The 23,752-nt window shown below is 46.1% G+C and overlaps 2 protein-coding genes across 5 annotated transcripts; one reads left to right on the forward strand and one right to left on the reverse strand.

Annotated features, from left to right (window-relative positions):
• The first annotated feature begins 1,206 nt into the window (after positions 1–1,206).
• On the forward strand, positions 1,207–15,448 carry PRDX1 (peroxiredoxin 1). Of its 3 annotated transcripts, none has more exons than XM_055137950.1 (6): positions 1,207–1,622; positions 4,207–4,324; positions 7,650–7,803; positions 8,669–8,791; positions 9,915–10,045; positions 15,108–15,448. In XM_055137950.1, the coding sequence occupies exons 2-6, from the start codon at positions 4,219–4,221 to the stop codon at positions 15,191–15,193; spliced, it is 600 nt and encodes a 199-aa protein (XP_054993925.1). In that variant the 5' UTR covers positions 1,207–1,622; positions 4,207–4,218; the 3' UTR covers positions 15,194–15,448. The 3 variants fall into 3 exon arrangements, with proteins under 3 accessions (XP_054993925.1, XP_054993924.1, XP_054993926.1); XM_055137949.1 differs by lacking the exon at positions 1,207–1,622 and adding an exon at positions 1,856–1,995; XM_055137951.1 differs by lacking the exon at positions 1,207–1,622 and adding an exon at positions 2,254–2,502.
• A 1,254-nt stretch (positions 15,449–16,702) lies between these two features.
• On the reverse strand, positions 16,703–23,735 carry MMACHC (metabolism of cobalamin associated C). 2 transcript variants are annotated; one of them, XM_055137948.1, is made up of 5 exons: positions 23,605–23,703; positions 20,962–21,121; positions 20,673–20,867; positions 18,299–18,451; positions 16,703–17,610 (listed from the first exon to the last, which is right to left on the reverse strand). In XM_055137948.1, exons 3-5 carry the CDS (start codon positions 20,775–20,777, stop codon positions 17,200–17,202), a joined length of 669 nt encoding a protein of 222 aa, XP_054993923.1. In that variant the 5' UTR covers positions 20,778–20,867; positions 20,962–21,121; positions 23,605–23,703; the 3' UTR covers positions 16,703–17,199. The 2 variants fall into 2 exon arrangements, with proteins under 2 accessions (XP_054993923.1, XP_004620602.2); XM_004620545.2 differs by lacking the exon at positions 20,962–21,121 and having other exon boundaries at positions 23,605–23,735.
• Between the last annotated feature and the right edge of the window lie 17 nt (positions 23,736–23,752).

The following is a 23,752-nucleotide window of genomic DNA, read 5'->3' on the forward strand; positions in this document are numbered from 1 at the left end:
CCACCCATATTTTGTCCTGTTGTAAAGTTTGAGCACAGTGGAGGATGGAGGCAATGAGTGGGATGTGCCTATTTGTAGCAAGTGCTCTGTGTGGCTTGGAGATAGGTGAATGTGACCCAAAACCTAAGGTACAAAAAGTAGTCACTGTAGCAAGGGAAGAAACACATGTGAGTAAGTAGTTTTAAAGCTTTATTTTTTCCCTGTACGGGCTATTCTTTGGGCAGGAAGAGTGGAAATAGTCAATTCTGGGGTTGGGGGCTGGAGCAATAGCACAGCTGGTAGATTGTGCTTTGAATCTGCCCGCCAGGGCTCAATCATCACTTGTGGTTCCTCAACCCCACCGGGATTAAGTTGAGCACCGCTGGGTGTGTCACAACCCCGCTCCCCTTGCAAATCACTCTTTGTGGGGGTTGGGAAACCTTGAGTGAGGTTCTAGAGATTGAACCTGGCCGGCCTCAGGCAAGGCAGGCACTCTGCTCCCAGTACTATCACTCTTGCCTCTCTTCAGGTTAAATTCTACTTTTTTTTTTTTGTTGCCACACCTGGAGATATTCAGGGTTTCCTCCTGGCTGCATTCAGGAATCTCTTGTGGTGGGCCTGGGGGACCAAATGGTTGCCCGGGATCCAACCGGGGGCCAGTGCCTGCACCTGCATTACCTGCTGTACTATCTCTCGGACCTCAGATTAAATTCTATTTCTGCTATCTTCTGCTGTCTTTAAAGATATTTTCTCTTGGCAAACCAGGAAGGAAGTTTCTCCAGGCTTATACAAAAGTCTGAAGCCTTAAGCCTTTTCTGCTTGTTAAATTCAGGGAGGAAGAAAGAGCTATAGTATAAACAACACTTCACTTTTTTGTTTTGTTTTGTGAGCCACAGCCAGCTGTGCACTGGGATGAGCCCCAGCAATTTACGTTTTTAATGCCCAACCAGGCACTGTACTAAATAAACTAGAGATGATCTCAACAAAGACTGTATTACCATTTTACAGGTGAGGAAAGTAAATCTGATGAGATTAAGACTCTTGCAGGGACCCCACACAAAGTAGAGGAGTTTTAACTCAGGAAATTTACAAAGCCCACTTTTTCAGTCACAAATCAGACTAACAAAGATTTGCAGTAAAGGCACGGGAGACCAAAGCTTTAATCAGAACGATGAAGGAAGTTAACTTCAAGGGTTAGACACGATCAGTTGTAGAAGGCTACACCAGAGGCTGCGGGGGACCTGCACGGAATATTCGAGAAATTATCTGGGTTCTCAGGGCTTCACGTAGTTCGATGGGGGTCTTCAGGGGGCCTGGCGGATCCGCAGAGGGCCCCGCCGAGAGATATTCCACGGCGATTAGGAGGCCTCACTGCTGGGACCTAACAGTAGCCGCGGGCAGAGGGGAATTGTTATTTTCAGGGGCTCAAGCCGCCCCTCCGCCGAGAAAAGCGCTGAGTCATTCCGGCGGGGCGCGCTGGGGCAGGGCGGGGCCGGGGCCAGATCCCCCTCCTCTTTCCTCCTCCCGCACCCCCGGCCGTCTCTCACTCTCGCGAGAGCCCTGGAGGCTATAAAGGCAGCGCCCCGCGCGAGCCTCGTGCGTCGTCTTCCTGGCTCGTCTCGCTTGCGCTAGGTTTGTAACTGGTGAGTTCCGCGGGCAGCGCAGCGTGGGCACGGTGAAATTCCTCCTCTCGACTCTTCGCTGCTCTTTCCCCGCTCCCGACCCGGTCTGTGTTTGCGGACGCCCCTCAGGCGAGGCCTGGCGTCCGGGACCGCTCTTGAGATACGCGAATTGTCACGTGCCCCGTCTCCCCCCCCCCCCCCGCCCACTCCGGGAACTTCTCGTACCCGGACGCTAACGTCGACTTGGTCCCCTTCTCGCGGCAAACGCAGCTGTGGGAGCCCTGATTGGCTTGGGTTGTGTGGGCTGTTGGTGGTGAGAGCGCCAAGACTTGCTAATTCGTGCCAGGCCGGGCGGGTTCGGGAATCGTCTGGAATCGTTGGTCGTGTGATCATGGTAAAAGCTGTACCGCTCCTGAATCTAGCTCTGGGACCTCGGACCCTTTTTTTTTTTAAACCACCTGTAGCATGGGGTTCGAAGGAATCTTAGATGTAGTTCTACCTTTCTGCTCCGGCTCGGGTCCGGGGTGCTGACGGGAGTGTCAGGAGGGTCCCCCAAGTGGGAGTTGGAGACGTGGCCTCATCCTGGGAGGTATTTCTTGTTTTGGGGGCCATACGCCCCAAAGCGCCTCAGCGGCGCCGCCCTCCTGGTAGTTCTTGGGCCGAAACCCTGAGGATCCAAATCTTCCTGAAAGTCTGGCAGCCTTTGTTAATCGCATTGGGTGGGGTTGAGTGGACGTGGATGAGGACCAGGAGCCCCAACTGGGGCAGAAATCGAAGAGACCAGCGTGGGAACATTTTGAGAAAAACTTGGATAGACCCACGAACTTAATGTAGTTAGAAATCTGAGGGTCCGCCCTCTCCCATCTTCCAGTCCTGCCCGCTTGACTCCGTAATTTTGGAGGTTGGTACAGGATTGTCAGTTATGTTAGAGGTCGCATCATATGATCGACTAAAGTTGCATTGCACCCTACAGGTGGTTTGCATTTTTTGTGTGTGTGTGGGGAGGGGGGGCACCACAGTCTGCTTAGTGCTATGCCCTGCTTTGCTGGAGGTTGGATTGTTTCTCCCAGAGGTGCCGTTCTCGGGGGTGGTGGAGAGTTGTTTGGGAGTTTTTACGGTGTCAAAGGCGGCTGGAGGGATAGTACAGCAGATAAGACACTTGCCTTGCAAACCTGCGACCCGAGTTCGATCACCGGCCTCCCGTTAGGTCCCACGAGCCCACTCTTAAGAGTCATTCCTGAGCATTGCCGGGTGTGGCTCTCGCTCCCCCACAAAACCACAAGGTCAAAACCCAAAACGATTGAGCCTCTCAAATCTGAATGGCAGTTTCTCCGAGAGGCCAAATCTGAACGACAGTTGCATCAATTCCCCGGCCAACTTTCTGGCCTTAGTGTCTGTTACAGGGTAAAAAAGTTTGTCCTAATTGATATGCCACCTTAATGGTGCACCTTTGGGATTTGGGGCTTCTTGGGAAAAATCGGGTGACTTCCTGGGTTACACCGTAACTGCTTATCAGTGTTGACAGGCGGGAATCAAATGTCACAGTGCTTTTTGTCTATAAATTGACTCTTGTACTTCCTGCTTCAGGGTCTTAGTCCTAAGGTCAGAAACATATTTTAGGAAACACCACCTACAATTTTGAAATTGAGCAGATACCAGAATCTTGGTTTTACCTCAAAGTTGGACTGGCTTTTAGTAGTATGCTCTGTTGGGCAAATCGACCTGGGTTTTCCCAGGAGTGTTTTCCCCGTTATGAAAGAAGATGGACTGCATTCCTGGGAAAGGCTGCATGAGCCTTTTTATGCCTTTGGACTTAGGTTTAACAGTATACAACCTCAAGAAAATACCATTGTACATGTGATGAATTGCATAATTTACATATATAAAGAAAGAACTTTATTTTAGGGCATTGGGCCACACTGCTGTGCTTAGGGGTTATTGACTGGGTGTGGTCCTTGGAGGACTGCATGAGATTATTAGCTGGGTTGGCCACTTGCAAGACTAGACCTTTTACACCCCTCATACTGTCTGGGCCCCTTAATTTTTTCCCTTAAATTTTTTTTTTTTTGTCTGTACTGGTGCTGAGGGTTTATTCTTGGCAGGTTTCAGGGTATCATAACATGATGTAGGCTTCAAACCCAGGTCATCCAACAAACACCCCACTGAGTATTTCTCCCAGTCCCCCCCTACTTTTTGTTGGACCACACTTGGCATTGCTCATTTAGGCTATCCTAGCTTAGTATTTGGAAGGCCATGTGGTGCTAGGGATTCAAACCCTGGGCTACTGAATGTGCTGCACCCCACTAAACTACCTCCATATCATTTTTGTTACTGAATTGTTGGGGGGACTCACACCTGGGAACAACTGAGGAACTTAAGTGGAAGCCCTGTATGTGTTCTTTTTTTTTTTTTTGCTTTTGGGTCACACCCCGGTGATGCACAAGGGGTTACTCCTACCTCTGCATTCAGGAATTACCCCTGGCGGTGCTCAGGGGATCATATGGGATGCTGGGAATTGAACCCGGGTTGGCCATGTGCAAGGCAAACACCCTGCCCGCTGTGCTATCACTCCAGCCCCTCTAACACTCCTTTTTATCTTTTCTAGACAAATAGCAAGATGTCTTCAGGAAATGCCAAAATTGGGCACCCTGCCCCCAACTTCAAAGCTACAGCTGTTATGCCAGATGGTCAATTTAAAGATATTAGCCTGTCTGACTACAAAGGTACATTAGAATTATAAATGGAATTACTTTGTAATCTGGACATGACTTGTTAGTTTTATCTGTTGTGCTTGATTGTGAAATGATTTTCTATCTTGTTGGTCAAGGTCTTTTGGACTGACACTTCACCTTTAGTGAAGTAATTATCAACAAGTGATCATTGGGCAGATATCCTAGGTCCAGATTACTTTTGTAGAAAGCACAGGCTTCATTACGCCTGAATAAGGTAGTTTAGTTATCTGCTCAGGACTCATTATGGTTTATTGGTGATGCTGTCATTAGCTCTTCTTAGGGGACTTTCACAATTCAAAGTCTTGTCTTTAATTAAAATATAATTGACATACAATACCAGGTTTGTTACATTACAAGGTGATCATCACAGTGCAATTTTAAACGTAATGCCTTATTGATTGTAAGTTTTTGGGGGGGGCCTTTTTTGGGGTTACACCTGTTTAGGGATTATTCTTGGCTCTGCATTCCACCTGCTGGTGCTAGGGGACTATATAGGATGCTGGGAATCAAACTGGCCACATAGAAGACAAATGCCCTACTCTCTGCTATCTCTCCAGCCCTTGATTGTAGTTTTTATGCAGCACATCTTTCAGAGTTCAGGATATTTATTTTTGGTCTATACCCAGCAGTGCTCAGAATTAATTGTGCTCAGAGATCACTCGTGGTATTAAGGGGACCTCATGAGGGGACCTCCTGCCTAATAAATGTTCACTTGATTAAATATGCTAACGTTAACTTTTTTTTTTTCCTTTTTGGTCACAACCAGCAATGCTCGGGTTATTCCTGGCTGTGCACTCAGGAATCACTCCTGGTGGTGCTCAGGGGACCATATGGGATGCTGGGAGTTGAACCTAGGTCAGCTGTGTGCAAGGCAAATGCCTTACCCGCTGTGCTATCTCTCCCACCCCTAACGTTACTCTTTTATTAGGTAGAAGACCTAATTTAGGTAGAAGGCCTAATTAGGTAGAAGGCCTAATACCTCTCTTATTAGGTATTCTTGTTAGGCTTTCCCCTAGAGAAAAATGGATGTTTTAGCTGGAATTACTGTTAGGTTACTTTCAGAGAGATTACGGGCAAGTTCTAAGTAGAGGTTTTTTGTAGGGGCCCATGGGATGGTGTAGGCTCTGCCCACATTCCTTGGTGCTTAGGATTTATCCCTAACTCTGCACTCAAGGATCCTTCCTGACTGGCTCTGGGGACCATATAAAGTGTGGGGGGTTGAACCCAGGTTGGCCACATGGAGGTGCCAGAGCAATATACAGTGGGTAGAGCGTTTGCCCTGATTGGCTGCATGCAGGGCAAGTGCCCTACCTGCTGTACTATTTCTCTGGCTTCTCCTTTTTCTTAAATTTTATTTTTGGCCGTGCCAGTGCTCTTGACAGTACACTGCCAGGGACCAACACTGCTTGGAAAGCAAGTGCTTACAACGAGAGAATATTTTTCAGCCATGTATCACTTCCTAGAATTAGCTCATGGTTCAGTCATTCCACTAGAGTGCCTAAAGCAGCATTCTTTAGTTTCTCCTGGAAGGCGGTAAGCAGGCATAGAATGGCTGAAGAGCCCATGCTGGTGCGAGGTTATTGTGTTTGCCTGGCATATGGCTGAGTCGGTTGGATCCTGGGCCCCATTTGGTCATTTAACACTGCTGGGAGTAATCCCTGAGTACAGAACCAGGAGGAAGTCCTGAGCACCATGTGGCCTGAACCCCACCCCCAAAACAAAACAACCCAACAACAAAAGTTGAATCCTAGTCTTAAAACATTTCAACTTTTGCTTGAAAGTAGGACTCCTTGTAGAGAAGCCTCTGGAAGACATAAGGAGCCACCACCATTTAAGGAAGTACCTTTGGCTCTCAGGGTAATAGATTGAGCTGTAGGTTGGGCTTTAAAGTACTCCATGGTAGGAAAGCCCTTGAGGTTGTTGAATTGAGTTACTATTGTTCCCTCCCTCCCCTTTTTTTTTTTCCCCAAAGTGCACCTCAAAAGGAGGAGCTTATTTGACTTTTCAGACATTACTTCCTGGAAATGAAGTTTGAAATTGTCCTAATTGTTTGGCCCATTATGTGTGGTGAAAGACTGTACAGCTAGTTGAAGATAAACTTCAGTTTATTGTAATTGGAGTCCTGTAAAACTTTAGTTATTACGTGTTACCTTCCAGGACTTTTGTTGAAACTTTTTTGCTTTTTGAGGGGACACACTCAGCCATGCTCAGGGGTTATCCCTGGTTCTGTGTTCAGGAATGACTTCTGGTGGTGCTGGAGTGGTACCAAGAATTGAACTCTGAAGAGCCACTGACTTTCATTTTGGGAGATGCTCTTTTCTGTCTTAAATTTTTGGGCCTTCCTGACTGTTCCGGCCCAGGATGGAAACCATGCCTCCAGCATTATTGTTTACCATTCTTGGAGAACTTAATATTCTGCTAATTTTGGCTACCCAAGTACCACTGTCCACTGTCATCCCGTTGCTCATTGATTTGTTTGAGTGGCCACCAGTAAAGTCTCTCATTGAGAGACTTATTGTTACTGTTTTTGGCATATCCAATACGCACGGGTAGCTTGCCAGGCTCTGCCATGCGGGCTCCATACTCTTGGTAGCTTGCCGGGCTCTCCGAGAGGGGCGAAGAAATCGAATACGGGTTGGCCACATGAGCTTTTTTCTTTTTTTTTTTCTTTTTGGGTCACACCCAGCGATGCTCAGGGGTTACTCCTGGCTTTGCACTCAGGAATTACTCCTGGCGGTGCTTGGGGGACCATATGGGATGCCGGGGATCGAACCCGGGTCGGCCGCGTGCAAGGCAAACGCCCTACCCGCTGTGCTATCGCTCCGGCCCCGGGTTGGCCACATGAAAGGCGAACGCCCAGCTGCTGTGCTATCGCTCCAGCCCAAGTAAGGTTTAAAAATGCTTTTGTTTTGTTACAGTTCAGCTGATGTGGAGGCAAAAAAATAAAACATAATAAAACTTACAGAACTTTTCCTGGTTTTTGTTGTGGGTGGTGAGAGAATGCTTGGTGCACAGGTCAGGTAGCCAGCAACAGGTGGGTATAGACAAGCCTGGCTCTCATACCCAGATTCTCAGGGGCCACTCCTGGCTTAGTGCTCGGGGGTCATGGTGCTCCTGGTGGTCCTTGGAGGAAAGAGTATGGTGCTGGTATGGAACACCATACTGGTCCTTCTTAAGAAAAGGCACTAAGTTCTTAGACCCACAGCAGTTCATTCATTTTTACTTATTTTGAGTTTGAGATCACACCTGGTGGTGCTTCTGTATCATATCTGTGCTGTCTCCCTATTTCAGAATCATCCTGGCTCTTTCATTACAGGAAAATACGTTGTGTTCTTCTTCTACCCTCTTGACTTCACCTTTGTGTGCCCCACGGAGATCATTGCTTTCAGTGATCGGGCGGAAGAATTTAAGAAGCTCAACTGCCAGGTGATTGGTGCTTCTGTGGATTCTCACTTTTGTCATCTGGCATGGTAATGACATCTTCATTCAATTTAGCATGGAAGGCTTTGGTAATAGACTTAGTACCTGGATTATTTCAGGGGGCTTCCTAAGCAGTGTGCAGAAGACTTGGGGTTCTTCCTGGCAGTTCTCAGCCAGTATCAGTTGACTGCAAAGACCAGAGAATGCCCTGTAGGGATTACTCTTGGCTATTCAGGTGCTTTAGTGGGTCAGGTTGAGGAGGAGGGTGGAGGTGGTAGTGATGGTGGCCATATGGTGCCTGGGATAGAACCAAGAGTTGGGCTGTAGGATGGGGATGCACCCCTGTACTTGTCCCTGCCCCTGGCTTTTGTTGCTCTTGGAAGAAGTGGCTCTGATTCCTTAGTTTCTTAGTACTTAGGCATGGGAAAAGACACTTGGACACAGCTGATTGTGTATCCTGGTGACCTTAACTGCCTGTACTTAGGAAAAAGTAATAAAAAAAATAAAAAAAAATTTGGCCATCCTTTCCCCCCCCCCCCCCCCCCCGTCCCTTGCCAGGGCCTGCTCCTGGTTAGGGGCTTAAGGTGCCATATGGGTTGCTGGGAATTGATCCTGGACCTGCCACATACAAGGAAAGTGCCCTACCAGCTGTTTTATTGCTCTAGCCCTTTAATTTTAATTTTTAAAGTTTGGATGGCACACCTGCCACTACTTGGGGGCTACTTCTGCTTCGTGTTTTTGAGGGTCATGTGTTTCTTGGGATTGATACGGCATGCCGTATTCTAGTCCTGAGATTCCCATGGAGTCCCTGGAGTTTGTTTTTGAAAATCAGGGAATGTTGTAAAGTAGAAGGGTTACTGTTCATGCTTTTGCTACATATATAAATGAAATTACACATAACGCTTTTCATTGTAGGATCAATACACCCAAGAAACAAGGAGGACTGGGACCCATGAACATTCCCTTGGTGTCGGACCCTAAGCGAGCCATTGCTCAGGATTATGGCGTCTTAAAGGCTGATGAAGGCATCTCTTTCAGGTGTTTATCCACTGGTGGGATTACATTTCTTAGAAATAATGTTGACTGAAGACATTGGTTTTGGAACACATCTAGCAGGGCTAGGGCTCCCTCCTATGGTGCTCCATATTTAAGAGCTGGTCCCTGGGATTCTGGGGAAAGGGGCTAAATAGGGGTTCTGGGATGCTGAGAAGATCAGATCTCCTTTGACATCTGAGCACTTTTGTTTCTGTTTTTGAGCCATACCTGGTGATGGCACAGGGCTTACTCCTGGCTCTGCACTTAGTAATTACTCCTGCAATGCTAGGGGACCACGTGGGTTAACGAGGATTGAACCTGGATTAACTGTGTGCAAAGCAAGCAAATGCTGCTGTACTGTCCTGGCTGACCCAGCCCTCTAGTACTTAAAAATTAAGTTTCTGAGCTAACTCTGGTAATGGTCTTGGCTTAGTCCTGGCTCTGTGCTCAGGGGTCACTTCCTTGTGGGACTTGGGAGGATTATGTGGTGCTGGGGATCAAATTCTGGTTGGCTACATAGAAGGCAAGTTTCTTACCCACTGTTATTCCACCTTCCTCACCACCACCTTTTTTTGAAAAACAGGTCTGCTATTTATTTTTAAGATGAGCTGCTGAATAGAGCATAAAGCAGGGATCTCATTTTGTGGAGGTGGGGGGGCGGGGCACACCCAGCAATGCTTTGGCTACTCCTGGCTCTGCACTCAGGAATTACTCTGGCGGTGCTGGGGGAACATATGGGATGCTGGGGATCGAACCCGGGTTGGCTGCATGCAAGACAAATGCCCTAACTGCTGTACTATCGCTCCGGCCCCAGGGATCTAATTTTTAAGGGCAAGGGCAGTTAAAGGAGAAAATTAAAGTTTTAAGTCAGAAAAAGGGGACCAGTTTGTTTTGCTTTTTTTGGGTCTCACCTGGTGATGCTCACCTGGCAATGCTGGCTCTGCACACAGAAATTACTCCTAGGAGTGCTTTGTGGACCATATAGGATGCCATCCAACCTGGGTCAGCTGTGTGCAAGTTGTCTACTTTCTGTACTATTGCTCTGGCCCAGAGAGACCAGTTCTTTTGTCTTGGTTCTAACAAAGCATTTTTTGATCCCTTTTAACCTTTAACCTGTTTTCCCTAGGGGTCTTTTTATCATTGATGATAAGGGAATCCTTCGGCAGATCACTGTAAATGACCTCCCTGTTGGCCGCTCTGTGGATGAGACTCTGAGATTGGTTCAGGCCTTCCAGTTCACTGACAAACATGGTGAAGGTAAGTCACTTCATTTGGTTACAGGAGAAAAAAAGATTTAAAAAAAGTAATTATATCTCTTCATTAAATTGAAATTTTGGGGCCCAGAATGATAGTATTGTGTGTAGGGTGCTTACCCTTACATGTGGCTGACTTCAGTTGGATTACGGTCCCCTGAGCCTGCCAGGAGTGATGCCTGAGCATAGGGCCAGGAATAGGCCTTAAGTACCACCTTGTGTGACTCAAAAACCAGTCCAAAAGAAAATTGAAATTTGGGGACTGGAGATAGTACAGAGGTTCAGGTGTTTGTCTTGCATATGGCCAACATAGGTTTTGATCCCTGGCACCACACAAGAGGCTTGTTGCTAGGACACCTCAGGTGTGGCTCCCAAATGAAAGGGGGAAAAAGATATAAAAAGGTGTTTTTTTTTTTTTTTCCCTTTCTCTTTGGGTCACACCTGGCAATGATGCACAGGGATTACTACTGGCTCTGCACTCAGGAATTACTCCTGGCAGTGCTCAGGGGACCGACCATATGGGATGCTGGGATTTGAACCCAGGTTGGCTGCATGCAAGGCAAACTCTTCAGCCTCGAAGGGTTTTTGTTTTATTTATTTATTTATTTATTTATTTTTAGCTTTTTGGGTCACACCTGGCGATGCACAGGGGTTACTCCTGGCTCTGCACTCAGGAATTACCCCTGGCCGTGCTCAGGGGACCATATGGGATGCTGGGATTCCAACCCGGGTCGACCGCGTGCAAGGCAAACGCCCTACCCGCTGTGCTATCACTCCAGCCCCCTCGAAGGGTTTTTGTTTTAATGTTACATTCTTAGCTTTCTGTTCTGCTCATTTTAAGTCACTTGCAGAGCTCAAGAGATAACAGACTGAGCACACATGCTGGAGGCCTTGTATATCTGGTGCTATTTAGCTCCCTCATTTGTAATTCCCAAGGTTAGAGCCTGGAGTGCCCTCTCCATGGCCACCAAAAAAGGAAAAAATAACTTGTAAAGGAGTATAGGAGGATGCACGGGATGTAGCTACCCGAAGGACGAGAGGGTAGCACAAAATATTGAAGTTACATCTAGATAGCAAAACAAACATTTAAAAAAAAAAATTTTTTTTTTTTTTTCGTTTTTGGGTCACACCCGGCGATGCACAGGGGTTACTCCTGGCTCTGCACTCGGGAATTACTCCTGGCGGCGCTCAGGGGACCATATGGGATGCTGGGATTTGAACCCGGGTCGGCCTCGTGCAAGGCAAACGCCCTACCCGCTGTGCTATCACTCCAGCCCCTAAAAATTATTTTCTTTAGTTTTTCACAGTAATTTGGTACATTTAATATTCCAACACCAATCCCACCACCATTGTACCACCATATTTCAAATGTTTTCACCTTGCCCCCCAACCCCTGCCCCTAAAGCAGGACCTAAATATTTTTTTGTATTGTTTTTTATAATCCATTAAAAATAATCCAAAAATATTTCCTTAGAGGGAAGTATGTGAAAATCATTGTATTTCACTGTGGAGCCATTAAGCCCTTGTTCTTGGCAAGTGTTACTTGGGGGAACTTTATCCCTGTTATTTTTATGTTTTTAAAAACAGTTTTAAAATGTAGAAAATACGCAATGGATTCAGGATTACTTAGACAAATAGAGTAGGTATATGCACCTAAAGACTTTCCTGCCAGGGCTATAGAGATAGTATAGTGGATGAGGTGGCTTGTCTTGAATACTACTGATCTGATTGCATCCCCCAGCACAGAGCTAGGAGTAAGCCCTGAGCACAGTCAGGTGTGACCTGAAAAGTACTGTCGTAGATGAGGGAGTGGTGGGAAACCATGAAGGTACAGGGATTGAGCCCAGGCCTCCTGCATACATTCCAGTTCGTTGAGCTATTTCTTTCTTTGTATTTTTTGAGCCACTTTTCCTTTTAATTAGCACAACTAATTTGTTGTGCTGCATGATATATAAGAATACAACATTTAGGGGCTGGAGCAATAGCATAGCGGGTAGGGCGTTAGCCTTGCACTCGGCCGACCAGGGGTTTGATTCCTAGCATCCCATATGGTCCCCTGAGTACCGCTAGGGGTAATTCCTGAGTGTAGAGCCAGGAATGACCCCTGTACATCACCTGGTGTGACCCAAAAAGCAAAAAAAAAAAAAAAAGGAATACAACCATTTAATACCAGATTTGTGTTTTCTGCGCCACATCCCATGATGCACAGGGGCTACTCCCAGCACTCTGGGACACATGTGGTAGCCAGGTTTGAACTGGGGCCTCCATACTAGCTTTTTAAACCATTTTCCTGTTCCCCAAATAAACACTGCCAGGAGTGATTTCCCACCCGTACATTCCCCCAGGACAAAAGGATCCAGAGAATAGTATGTGGCAGTTGATTTCAGATTTTCCCCAAGTTTAATGAAGTTAGGGACTGTGGTTATGATTAAGTACTGACATAAGATCAAGGGTACAACTGAATTTGGTCAAACTTTTTAGTCCACATTGGTGGTGCTCCAGGACTATGAGGTGACCCAAGCCTTGGTATGTAATCCCTGTGCCCCAGGCTGAGCCAAAATTCATCTTATTTTGTTTGGGGGTATGGTCACTCACATGTAGTTCTCCTTATTCCTGAGTCTGGCTGCAGGGATAGCTCCTGGCAGGGCTCAATGACTGTGGTGCCAGGGATCAGAACCTAGGTTGGGTGCTGCCTTACCGTTATAGTATCACTGGGTAACCAAATTCAGTTTCTTTTGGGTTTTGGGCTATACTGAGGTTATTCCTGGCTCTGTACTCTGAATTATTCCTGATGGTGCTTGGTGGACCACATGGGGTTCTGAGGATTGAACCTGGGTCAGCATATAAGTCATGCGCCCTCCATGCTCTACTGTTATTCCAGCCTCTGTTTACCTTAAAATAATAAAAATTCGGGGCTGGAGCAATAGCATCACGGGTAGGGCATTTACCTTGCACGCAGCCGACCCGGGTTCGAATCCCAGCATCCCATATGGTCTTCTGAGAACTGCCAGGAGTGATTCCTGAGTACATGAGCCAGGAGTAACCCCCTGTGGATCGCCAGGTATGACCCAAAAAGAAAAATTCCTGGAATCCAATCTAGGTACCCAGATATGCAAATCAAGTGCCCTGGTGCTCAGGTATATCCTGAAGATTGAACAAAATTACATCTTATGTTTCATTTTAACTGCATGTGACTACATAAATATTTCAATATATAAATTTCCAAGATACGACACCATTTGAGAAAAAGCAGTATGTGTACTTTCCTGGTGAACAGGTAGTTCTTAAGATTGCCCCCTAGAGGGGAATGATTCTCAGTACAAAGAGAAGGATAAACTTGAGCATCCTACGAATTTTTAAATTTTTTTTTTTTTTTTTTGCTTTTTGGGTCACACCCGGCGATGCACAGGGGTCACTCCTGGCTCTGCACTCAGGAATCTCCCCTGGCGGTGCTCAGGGGACCATATGGGATGCTGGGATTCGAACCAGGGTTGGCCGCGTGCAAGGCAAACACCCTACCCACTGTGCTATCGCTCCAGCCCCAGAATTTTATAAAGTTTTTTAAATAAAATTAACTATAATATTACATTTACTATTCCAACGCCAATTCCACGACTACTACACCTGCGTACCACCATATTTTGAATATTTTCACCCTGCCTCACGTGTTGTTTTTAAGTTTTTATTTGTGTTTTAAGATTTGTTTTGTTTGGAGCCATATCCTGTGGTGCTCAGGGGTTATTTCTTGGTCTTAGGTCAGGGGAAACATGGGGTGCCAGATTTTTTGGTTTTGTTCCTGGTTTTGGACCACACCAGATGAGACTCAGAGGTTGTTCCTAGTTCTGCACTCAGGAATTACTCCTCTGGCAGTACTTGGGGGACCGTGTCGAATGCTAGGATTGAACCCAGATATGCCACGTGCAAGGCAAACACCCTATTCACTATATTATCTCTTGGGTTCTGAATTCAAGTCAGCTGCATATAAGGCAAGTACCTTACCCCACAATCTGTTTTTGGGCCACACCCAACCTATATAGGCTTTATAGGTATACAGATACACATACATACACCACACAGATATAGATATGTTGCTTCAGGGATCACTCTTGTTGGTATTTGGGATCAAGTCTGGGTAGGCTGCAACACAAGTGCCTAACACAGTGTGCTATTTTTTCAGCTGACACAGCTGTTCTGTTCATTTCTGGGCCACCTGTGTACAGCCTTTATTCTTGTTTGGTGCTCAGGAATCACTCCTAGTGGGACTTCTTGGGACCATAAGAGGTCCTGGGATCAAACCTGGGTTTGCCATGTGCAAGGCAAATACCCTGCCTGGTATCCTATCTCTCTGTCCTTCTGATGGATTATTTTTGTATTTTGGGGCCATACCAAAGTACCAAAGTGCCCAGGACTTCTGGCTCTGTATTCGGGGATCACTCCTGAGGGACGTGGGGGACAATATGAGATTTTGGGGATCAAATACAGGTTGACAGCTTGCAAGGCAAGTGCCCTATCCCTACCTGCTGTACTACTGCTTCTGGCCTGAAAGTTTAATATTTTTTTTTGCTTTTTGGGTCATACCTGGCGATGCACAGGGGTTATTCCTGGCTCTGCACTCAGGAATCAGTCCTGGAGGGGCTTGGGGGACCATATGGGATGCTGGGAATCGAACCCGGGTTGGCCGCATTCAAGGCAAACGGCCTACCCGCTGTGCTATCACTCCAGCCCCTGAAAGTTTAATATTTTAATGAGTGTACTTTAGAGATTATTTTTAGAACAGATTTTCAGAACAGATTTTGATTTCATATAATGGGTTTTGGATTTTTTTTTTGGTGAAGTAAGGTAGGATTTATTAAAACTTAATTTGGAGAGAGAAGTACATGTTCGAGAGAACAGAGGCATCTCTAGAAAGGAAATAGCAAAGAAACATAGATAAACAAGAAAGATAATGTGCAAGAACACAGGCTTGAGCAAGCCTCAGATACGGTTTTAAATTCCTCTTTATCCCTGAGAGTGTAATACATCACTGAGAAGGTTATTAGTGACTTGGTTGTACCTTTTTCTTGCAGTGTGCCCTGCTGGCTGGAAGCCTGGTAGTGATACCATCAAGCCTGATGTCCAGAAGAGCAAAGAATATTTCGCTAAGCAGAAATGAGCCCTGGGTCTGTTAAGGGTCAGGCTGCAATAAGCAGCCATGAGAACAAACTTTGCTATTGTCATGCTTTAAACATGAGATCTTAGACTCGACCAGATGTGGTTTGGGATTGGAACAGTCTTTCCTGTAGGGGTTGGGAGGGGTCAGCTTCCTTGGCAAGAATAGCCTGAGTTGTACTTTGGGGGCAGGCCAGCAGATGTGTATAGTAGATAATGCCTTTGACCTTTTGTAGTTCCTATTAAACTTGAACTGAGACTTGCTTAGTCTTCATTTTTACTTTTGTGTCACACTTCGGAGCTCACTGGCTTAAATGTGGGTCTCTGGTCTCTTTCAAGCATCACTCAGAATGAACATTTCCAACTCTGTAGGGTATTTATACTATTGGCTCTGGTTTCTTTTGTTGTGGAGGCCACAGGCAAGTAGTGCTGAGGGTGTTAGGGGTGGGGTGTAGAGGATTTCAGTGTTGGTCATTTCTTTAACCCAAAGCCATGTGCCATGAAAGGCATGTGCTCCACCACTTAAGCCACATCTGTATCCTCACTGACCTGATTTTAAGAGGGGGTTTACTGTTTGTTTTTTCTCTTTAGGGAAAAATGAAAAAGGAACTCGGAGAATGGATTGTCCATTGAAATGGGTGGAAATGCAAATTGACAGTGAATGAAATAGAACCAGAGTGTTACATATTTGTGTTAAGAATTTTATCTGGGTGAGAGACAGTTGCTGGCCAGTACACTAATTTGTGCTATTCTGGGTTATGTGTGTCCCAAGAGAATACTTGGACCAGGTAGCTTTCAGTACTGGGAGGGCTGCAGGAGAACCAGAACCTTGTTTTTGTGTTAGAACTAGGAAGTAACTGTATAAGATCACTATTGGCTTTTGTAGAGTTAAGCCTGGAAGATGGAGGGGAAAGCCTTGCTGGTAGCCTTGGAAGGATTTATAGTATCAAAAGGACAGGACTGAGTGCTGTCTTCTGCATTTTTCTTAGTCCTGAGAGGTGCTGCCAAAAGGGAAGAAGGTAGGTTCTGAATCACTAAATCTAGGACAGAGTTTGGGCTGGAGAGATCTGTATAGTGGGTAACAACAAAGCTAGGACAAGGGAGAGTCCTGTGTTAGATGTGTAGTGCCTTTTCCACATACTTTATCATTGTTTTAGGGCCACACTTGGCATTGCTCAGGACTCCGCTTAAAGAGATCGCTCCTGTTGTGACTTGGGGGACCACATGGGTTGCTATCTGCAAGGCAAATGCATTAATTGCTGTGCTATTAATGCCTGCATCTTTTATTTATTTTTTTGGGTCACACCTTGGCGGGCTTCAGGACACCATAGGGGGTACTCGGGATGGAGCCCGGGTTGGCTATGTGCAAGGCATACTCTACCTCTCAAGCCCCAGCATCACACTTGTTTTTATGAGATGTCCAAACTTACCTACTTAGCCAGTATTCAGATAGCTTATGATTCTCATCTTCACAGTAGCTGACATGGTATCGCTATATATGAGGCAGTATTGCACAAGTTTTTACACATTTATTCCTTCCCCACAATATAACCCTAACAGGTACCGTTATTCTGACAACTAGGGACCATTGGTTTTCTTGGTGGTAGTACTCCAGCATGTTTTAAGGGGCCACAGGTGGGGAAAAAAATTATAAATAGGGGCCCAATTGGTAGGACAGGTTGTGAAGGGGTGGTTAGGGAAGCCTGTGGGCCAAGGTTCAAAGGCCAACACTCAAGTGGTTGAGAAACACTAAGGGACTGGTAACAGGTGCCATCTTAGGCTACTGGGGAAACAGATGCTATTATGTAACAAATAGTCCAGTATTCTAGCCTACATGGGAATTCTAGATCTGCGATAGTTTTGAGTTTATTGTATTGCCTAAACTGATCCTAATATTCTTTGGACATCTCTAATATATTTTATCAAAAATAATCATTTTGCCTCACCAAAGTGGAGTAAGGCCTAGCAAGTACCATTGTCATAAATAAGGCATCTCAAAGAGGGAGGCTGTCAAGGGCCAGGAGGTGGAGGTGGCGAGACCCTGGGGCTGAGCCAGCTCTGACTTCTAGGATTCTGAGGTTTGTGATCAAGTGTGGTAACAGAAATCTCGGGGGACTCGGAGCAAGGCTTTGAGGGATGGGCCAAACCCAGCAAGGTCAAGCGTTGGGCAGGTGGGGTGGAGAAGTAAGCTTTCTGCTCTTCAGAGTAGCGCTCTTCAGGTGTCACAACATCCCGGTAAGTCCAATCACGCCAGTGGAAGTTGAAACCTTCCAGCAGTGAGATGCGGTCTGCTCGCTCCGGTACACAGTCAGGAGGTTTCGTGGGTGGCAGATCCGGCACTTCTATTCCTGGGAGCAGTACTACCCCCCGGATGGCAAACCAGCCCCCAAATCGGGGGTGTATGCACACACCTGATATGTGCTGAGGAGAGGACAAAGAAAAGGAAGGTTCAGGGGGTCACTGTGGCACCAAGTCTGGCTTCCATCGCTGAAAATTGGGCTTTCCCCGAACTTGCTGGATGGACACTGCACATTGCGGTGCCTTGTGACTCCTATGGGCATATGTGTGTGTGTGTTATGTCGTCAACCCTGACTCCAATTCCTTCTCTGGGCCTAGTTTGTACATGGTTCATGTTTATTCCTTCTGGGAAATAAAATCAAATAAACCAGTTTGTTCTGGTTCCTAAGGTAAGCCTCACCTTCCCAACTTTAACACTGACCTCTTAATTGTACTCTGCTTCATCGTGTAAGATGGATTTAAAGTTGATTTTGATGTCCGTGGAAAGAAGGAAGCATGTGAGTTGTACCCCTGGTCAGGACACTTCTCTTGAATTTGTTCTACCAACTCTCTTCATTGTGGAGAATAAGAGGAATGTGGGGCCTGCTTGTTTTTGGTCCACGACCAGTGATGCTCAGAGCTTGAGTCTGGCTCTGTACTAAGAATCACTCCTGGCAGTTCTTGGGACAACATGAATGCTGGGGACAGAACGCAGACCTGCATCATCCATCACGAGTGCCCTATCCGCTGTACTATCTCTTGAGGCAAGGCCTGCTGTCTTGAGGGGCTGCCACCATTTTGTATTCCTACCGGTTGATGTCAGACCTCTTACCTGGGTTCCCCAAGGATCAGCCTCTACGTCCTGACGCTGGTAGTAGAAAGCAGCACCTGCCACATGGGCTGCTGTCTGGGCCAGGATCTTGGGGCGTCGGTTGGGGTGTACTTCATAGTCAGCGATGACTTCCATCTCTGTCTCTGGGAGGCTCTGGGACAGGACAAAACAATTTGCAGGATGAGATGATTAATAACCACCTCCCAGAGCGCACTTGTGTTAACACGGTTCTGTCCTAGAACCGTGTTAACACAAGTTCAAAGGGAAAACCTGACCTTAAATTTGGGATGGGAGAGTGTGTGTTAATGTGTCATGAGGATGGGAGTGTGTTTATCTTCTAGGGATGGAATATGTGTTGTTGGAAGGTAAGAGAGTGTGTCCCTGGATTAGAAAGTGTGTCTTTGGGATGGGAGTGTCTTTTTTTTTTACCAGGTTTTCATAATTTTTTGTTTTTTAGGTTTTCATAATTTTTATTAAATCCTAATCTAGTTAACAGGATTGATTTCATAGACATCCCATGTTGAACATGTTTAGTAAGAGCAAGCAAACCAGACAACCCAAGTTATTTTCCACACATAGCACTAACTACACAGAACACTAGATAATGACAATTAACTGGCTCAACTGCCATACAAGCCAGTTGTTTCTGTCTCAATACTGAACAACACTGAAACAGTTGATCAGTGATTGTAGTCCATCTAGTGTTTTATGCCAGAGTCTCGACATTGGGACTCTGCTTGGATCGGGATTGGGCCTCTTCCACCCAGATGCCCCATTTTTCAGTAGCTAGGTGGTCACACCCAGGGACTGCCCCCAGCACCGTATAATCCCACCAACGGCCAACATCCAGAGACTATAAAATCAAGCTCCCAGAAGTGTGTGGCTGCTTTGCGGCCAGGCGACATCTTACAGACTAGTTCTCCCTCTGGGAGCCTGTAGTAACAATGATGGGTCTCATTCCCCTGACCCTGAAAGAGTCTCCAATGTGGCACCATTGGAAAGGACGAGTAAAGAGAGGCTTCTAAAATCTCAGGGCTTGGACGAATGGAGATGTTACTGAGACCACTCGAGAAATTCGACAATCAACGGGATGATGATAATGATACAGTGTTTTAGTTACAAGTATCTAGGATAACATTTTGACAGATTTTCAAAGACATTCCAAATTAAAATTCAAGAAAAACTGAAAACAAAACATAGGGGAAGTTATGGAAAATGAACTCAAGGAAAACAGGGACAAGAGAAAATAAACCCATCTAGGAGTGTCTCTCCTTGAGATGGAAGAGGGAGAATGTGCGTACAGTTTGAAGAATAGTCTTCAGTTGTATAACTGAAACCCAGTCATGAATAGCTTTGTGATGGATTATCTAAAGGTGATCAATAAAGATAAAACTTAAGTAAAAATAGGGGCTGGAGTGATAGTACAGTGGGTAGGGCATTTGCCTTGCAAGAGGCCGACCTGGGTTCAATCCCCAGCATCTCATATGGTCCCCCAAGCACCGCGAGGAGTAATTTCTGAGTGTAAAACCAGGAGTAACCCCTGAGCATCACTGGGTATGACCCAAAAAACAACAAAGTACAAAACCCTAAAAATAAGCTACTTGTGAAGAAAATGTTAAGTGTGAAATAGAGTTGATGTGACCAAAAAAAAAATTTAAAAAGGTATGAAAATTGTACAATCAGGCAGGCATGTTTTGTCTTCTGTTTTTGTTTTTGGGTCACACCCGGTGTTGCACAGGGGTTACTCCTGGCTCATGCACTCAGGAATTACTCCTGGCTGTGCTCGGGGGACCATATGGGATGCTGGGATTCTAACCTGGGTTGGCCGCGTGCAAGGCAAACACCCTATCTGCTGTGCTATTGCTCCAGCCCCAAGGCAGGCATGTTTTGAAGGGAAATATACAAGGTTCTGCTCAGAAGCCTCCATTTGGGGTGACCTAATGTGGAGAAAAGACTGGAGGCCAGGCCACATGTTTATATATGTGCATATATTTACTTTTGTATAAGAATGTGTCATGGGGAACCCAAGACAGTGCAAAGCTATTCTAAATCTGGGAGGACAAAGATCAGTTTGGAATATCTGGGATAATGGGCTTGTTCCTATTTCATTGTAAGCCAAGGGAAGTCTTATGTGAAGTTCAGAAAGTTGCCAATCATTGTAGGGTCAGTACACTGATTTCAGGCCCAAGGACAATGTTACTAGAAAGGCAGAATGGGGGGTTAGAGCATAATGTTAAGGCTGTCATTGGGATATTGTTCTACCCAGTAAGTAGCTCCTAGCCAGCTCAAGGGAGAAAGAGATTTTCACTAAACTTGGTGGAGCTGGGAGCAGCTGCATGTTTGGAAGCTTGCAGAGGACATGAGCCTTGCTTACCTCTCTAACCCGGCTGAGGTGGTAGGCCACACACTGGTCCACAGGGTCAGTCAGAGGTTGGAGGTGACAGCTCTGTAGGAAGGGCTTGAGGGCCCGGTCAAACATGGCAGGTGTGCTGAGGACCACGAAGGCCAGGGTAGATGATGGCAGGGGCAGATGGAAGGCTGGAGGCAGAACTGCATTGTACCATGCCACCTGAAAAGAGAATGTGATATGCGTTATTGGCCCAACTTAGTCTTTAGACAAGTTAGTATTTTACTAAGTCTGGCATTTAAGGCCTCATACTTGCCTAGCTTCCATCTCAAGCATTCCATCAATGACTTCACTGACGCTTTAGTGATGCATTAACATGCATCACACTCAGACGCATCTGAATTTGACAGGGTAGAGAGGAGGATGTGGTTCAGTGGAATATATGTCGTGTATGTAGGGGACTTCAATTTGTGGAACTAGGAAAAACGAAAAGAAGACAGCCTGATGAGGTCCTCTGAAAATTAGAAAAGGGCTCTTGGAAGTTGAATTTTGAAAACTACAAAAGAACTGATGTAAAAAAAAAACAAACTGATGTGCAGGGCCGAAGAGATAGTAAAACAGGTAAAGTGCTTGTCTTGCAAGTGGCTGACCCACGTTTGATCTCTGGCATTGCATGATTCCCTGAGGCCTCCAGGAGTGATTCCTGACAGCAGAGCCAGGAGTAACCCTTGAGCATCACTGGATGTGGCCTGAAAACCAGAAAACCCCCAAACTTGATGTAGTGATATGAATAGGAAGAATATAGCATATGGTTTTTTTTTTTGGGGGGGTGGGGCAAAGGAGTCATCTGGCAGTGCTTGGAGGGACCATGTGGTGCTGTGGAGATCAAATGCAAAGCAAGTATCTAGCCCTTTGAATTATCTTCCTAGTCTTCTGGCATGTATTTTGGCTGTGAGAGGCGCCCACAAGTGTTGCTGGGGCTACTTCCAGCAATTCTTGACCCATAGTTCAGTGCGTGCTGCTCAAGCCTGTGGTGTCAGGGACCATCAGAACTATGTGATCCCATTTACTTAAAAAAAAAAACTATGGACCTCTTTATGCATTTGCGTGTCAATCCTTGTGCTAATCTCTGTATCACTCAAATTTCAGTGTATGTGCTGCTGAAAAGCGCACTGGTGTGTCTACTAAAATAGATGCTACAGTATAAAGAAAAAAAATACGAGCATATTTGGAGAATAGTGAATATAGTTTGGGAGTAAAGGATCTATAGAGGGGAGCAGAGGATAGAGGCTAGAAATATGAGGAATAAGATTATGACTATTGAATACTGTTAAGAAATAGAGGCCTAACCTGGTGACAATGAGGGACATCAGAGAAATCTGGCTGCAACGTGAAAGATAGACTGAAGGCAAAATTACAGCATGGAGATTACTGGAGTAAAAAGCAATTGCTGAGGGCTAGAGTGATACTATAGGGGATTGGGTGCTTGCCTTATATGCAGCTGCTCCACGTTTGGTTGCTGACACCCTCTATGGTTCCCTGAGCCCTGCCCAGTGTTCCCTAAGCACAGAGCCAGAATTAAGTCCTGGGCACCACTGTGTGTGGCTCCTAGACAAACAAAAAATAAACGTGAATGGATTTGGGAAAGATTCCTGTAGGTTTTGGTGGCCGGATTGTGGGGGGAGAGGGGGGCGGGGCGGTAAGGAGCCAACAGGGTAGGGAGAGCAAGATAGTTTTGTTAGCAGGGTTGCAGATGGCTCTGTTCACTACAATAGCTCCCTTGACCCTGGTCTGCCTGACCAAGCAATAGATGTCCTTATGTCTCTCCATTCTAGTCATCCATCACAACCTCCACATTTTGGTTTTTTTTTTGGCCCGCACCCAGTGGTTATCAGGGGTTACTCCTGGCTCAGTGCTCTGGGTTTACTCCACTAGAGCTTCGGGGACCATGTGGTGCCAGGGATCAAGTTGAGGGCTCCTGTATGCAAAGCATGCACTCCAACTTTTTGAGCTATCTCCCCAGTCCTCTCTTCACACTGCCATTCAAGCTAATAATGGGACTGTACATAATTCTTTATTCAATTCTACCTACTCATGCATAGCCCAATTCCACTTTTTTTCTGGGAACACCTCACAAGCTAGATAGACCCAACCTACCTCTTTTTCTATATCCTTCTACAGGCTGAGGGCCACTCTGTAGAAGAGGAGGGAGGGTAATGCAAAGTGCTCAAGTTCAGTTGATTTAGCTTTGTGTGCAAGCACTGTGTTCCGTGCAGGGATATTAGATAAGAGGGAAATGGAACTATGTAAACAAAGGTAGGTGGTGGTGCAGACTTATGTGCCAGAAGCCTGCAGAGAGCATTATATCTTGCCCAACAGTGGCATTTGCAACATAATGAATTATTCTTCTGTTAATAGACGGAACAAGCCAATCAACTGCTGATTTGTTCAACACCATGAATGCCCTTCTCTTCTCGTTTGACCTAAAACCTAGACATACAAACCTTTCAGCTTTCGCTCTCTCCTAATTCCTTTAGGGTTTACAAAGTTCCACGGGTCTCTTTCTTTTTGAACAGAGCCACAAAGTTACTTGATCACATGGTGTTTGCCATTACCAAGCTGGCATTATAAATGGGGAAAAGGACAAATGCGCAAAGCACCTCTACCGTTTCTAAGCCCTTCCCCAACTTTTTTTTCTTTTGGCGGGGGGGGGGGTACACCCGATTCGGGAGGTGGCTGAGGGTGAGGTCTATTGTCTGGTGCTCTGGCCTCTCTTCCTGCGGTGTTTGTCTAATCCTAGTCGTTTAACCTACGTTTTAACACAAATTCGCTCTGACAACTGGTAGGTCAAATAAGACACTGGGCCAGCAGAGCCCGCGGAGGACCTAAAGCCTCACGCTAGGAAGCATCGAAGCCAATCCCCCATCTAGTCCTAACACAGCAAGAGGGATCCACGAACCTGAAAGGGGTAAACCTCGAATCCAAAGGGGGACAGCGTGTCCTCAATCTTCTGCTGCAGCTCTGCGACTAGCGGCTCCATAACGCGTGCCGCACGCAGGGCCTGCTGGGAAATGTAGTCTCAAGGCGGAGGTGGGCGGTTACGTTTT

Source organism: Sorex araneus, chromosome 5 (assembly GCF_027595985.1).
Source record: "Sorex araneus isolate mSorAra2 chromosome 5, mSorAra2.pri, whole genome shotgun sequence".
NCBI classification, from domain to species: Eukaryota; Metazoa; Chordata; class Mammalia; order Eulipotyphla; family Soricidae; genus Sorex; species Sorex araneus.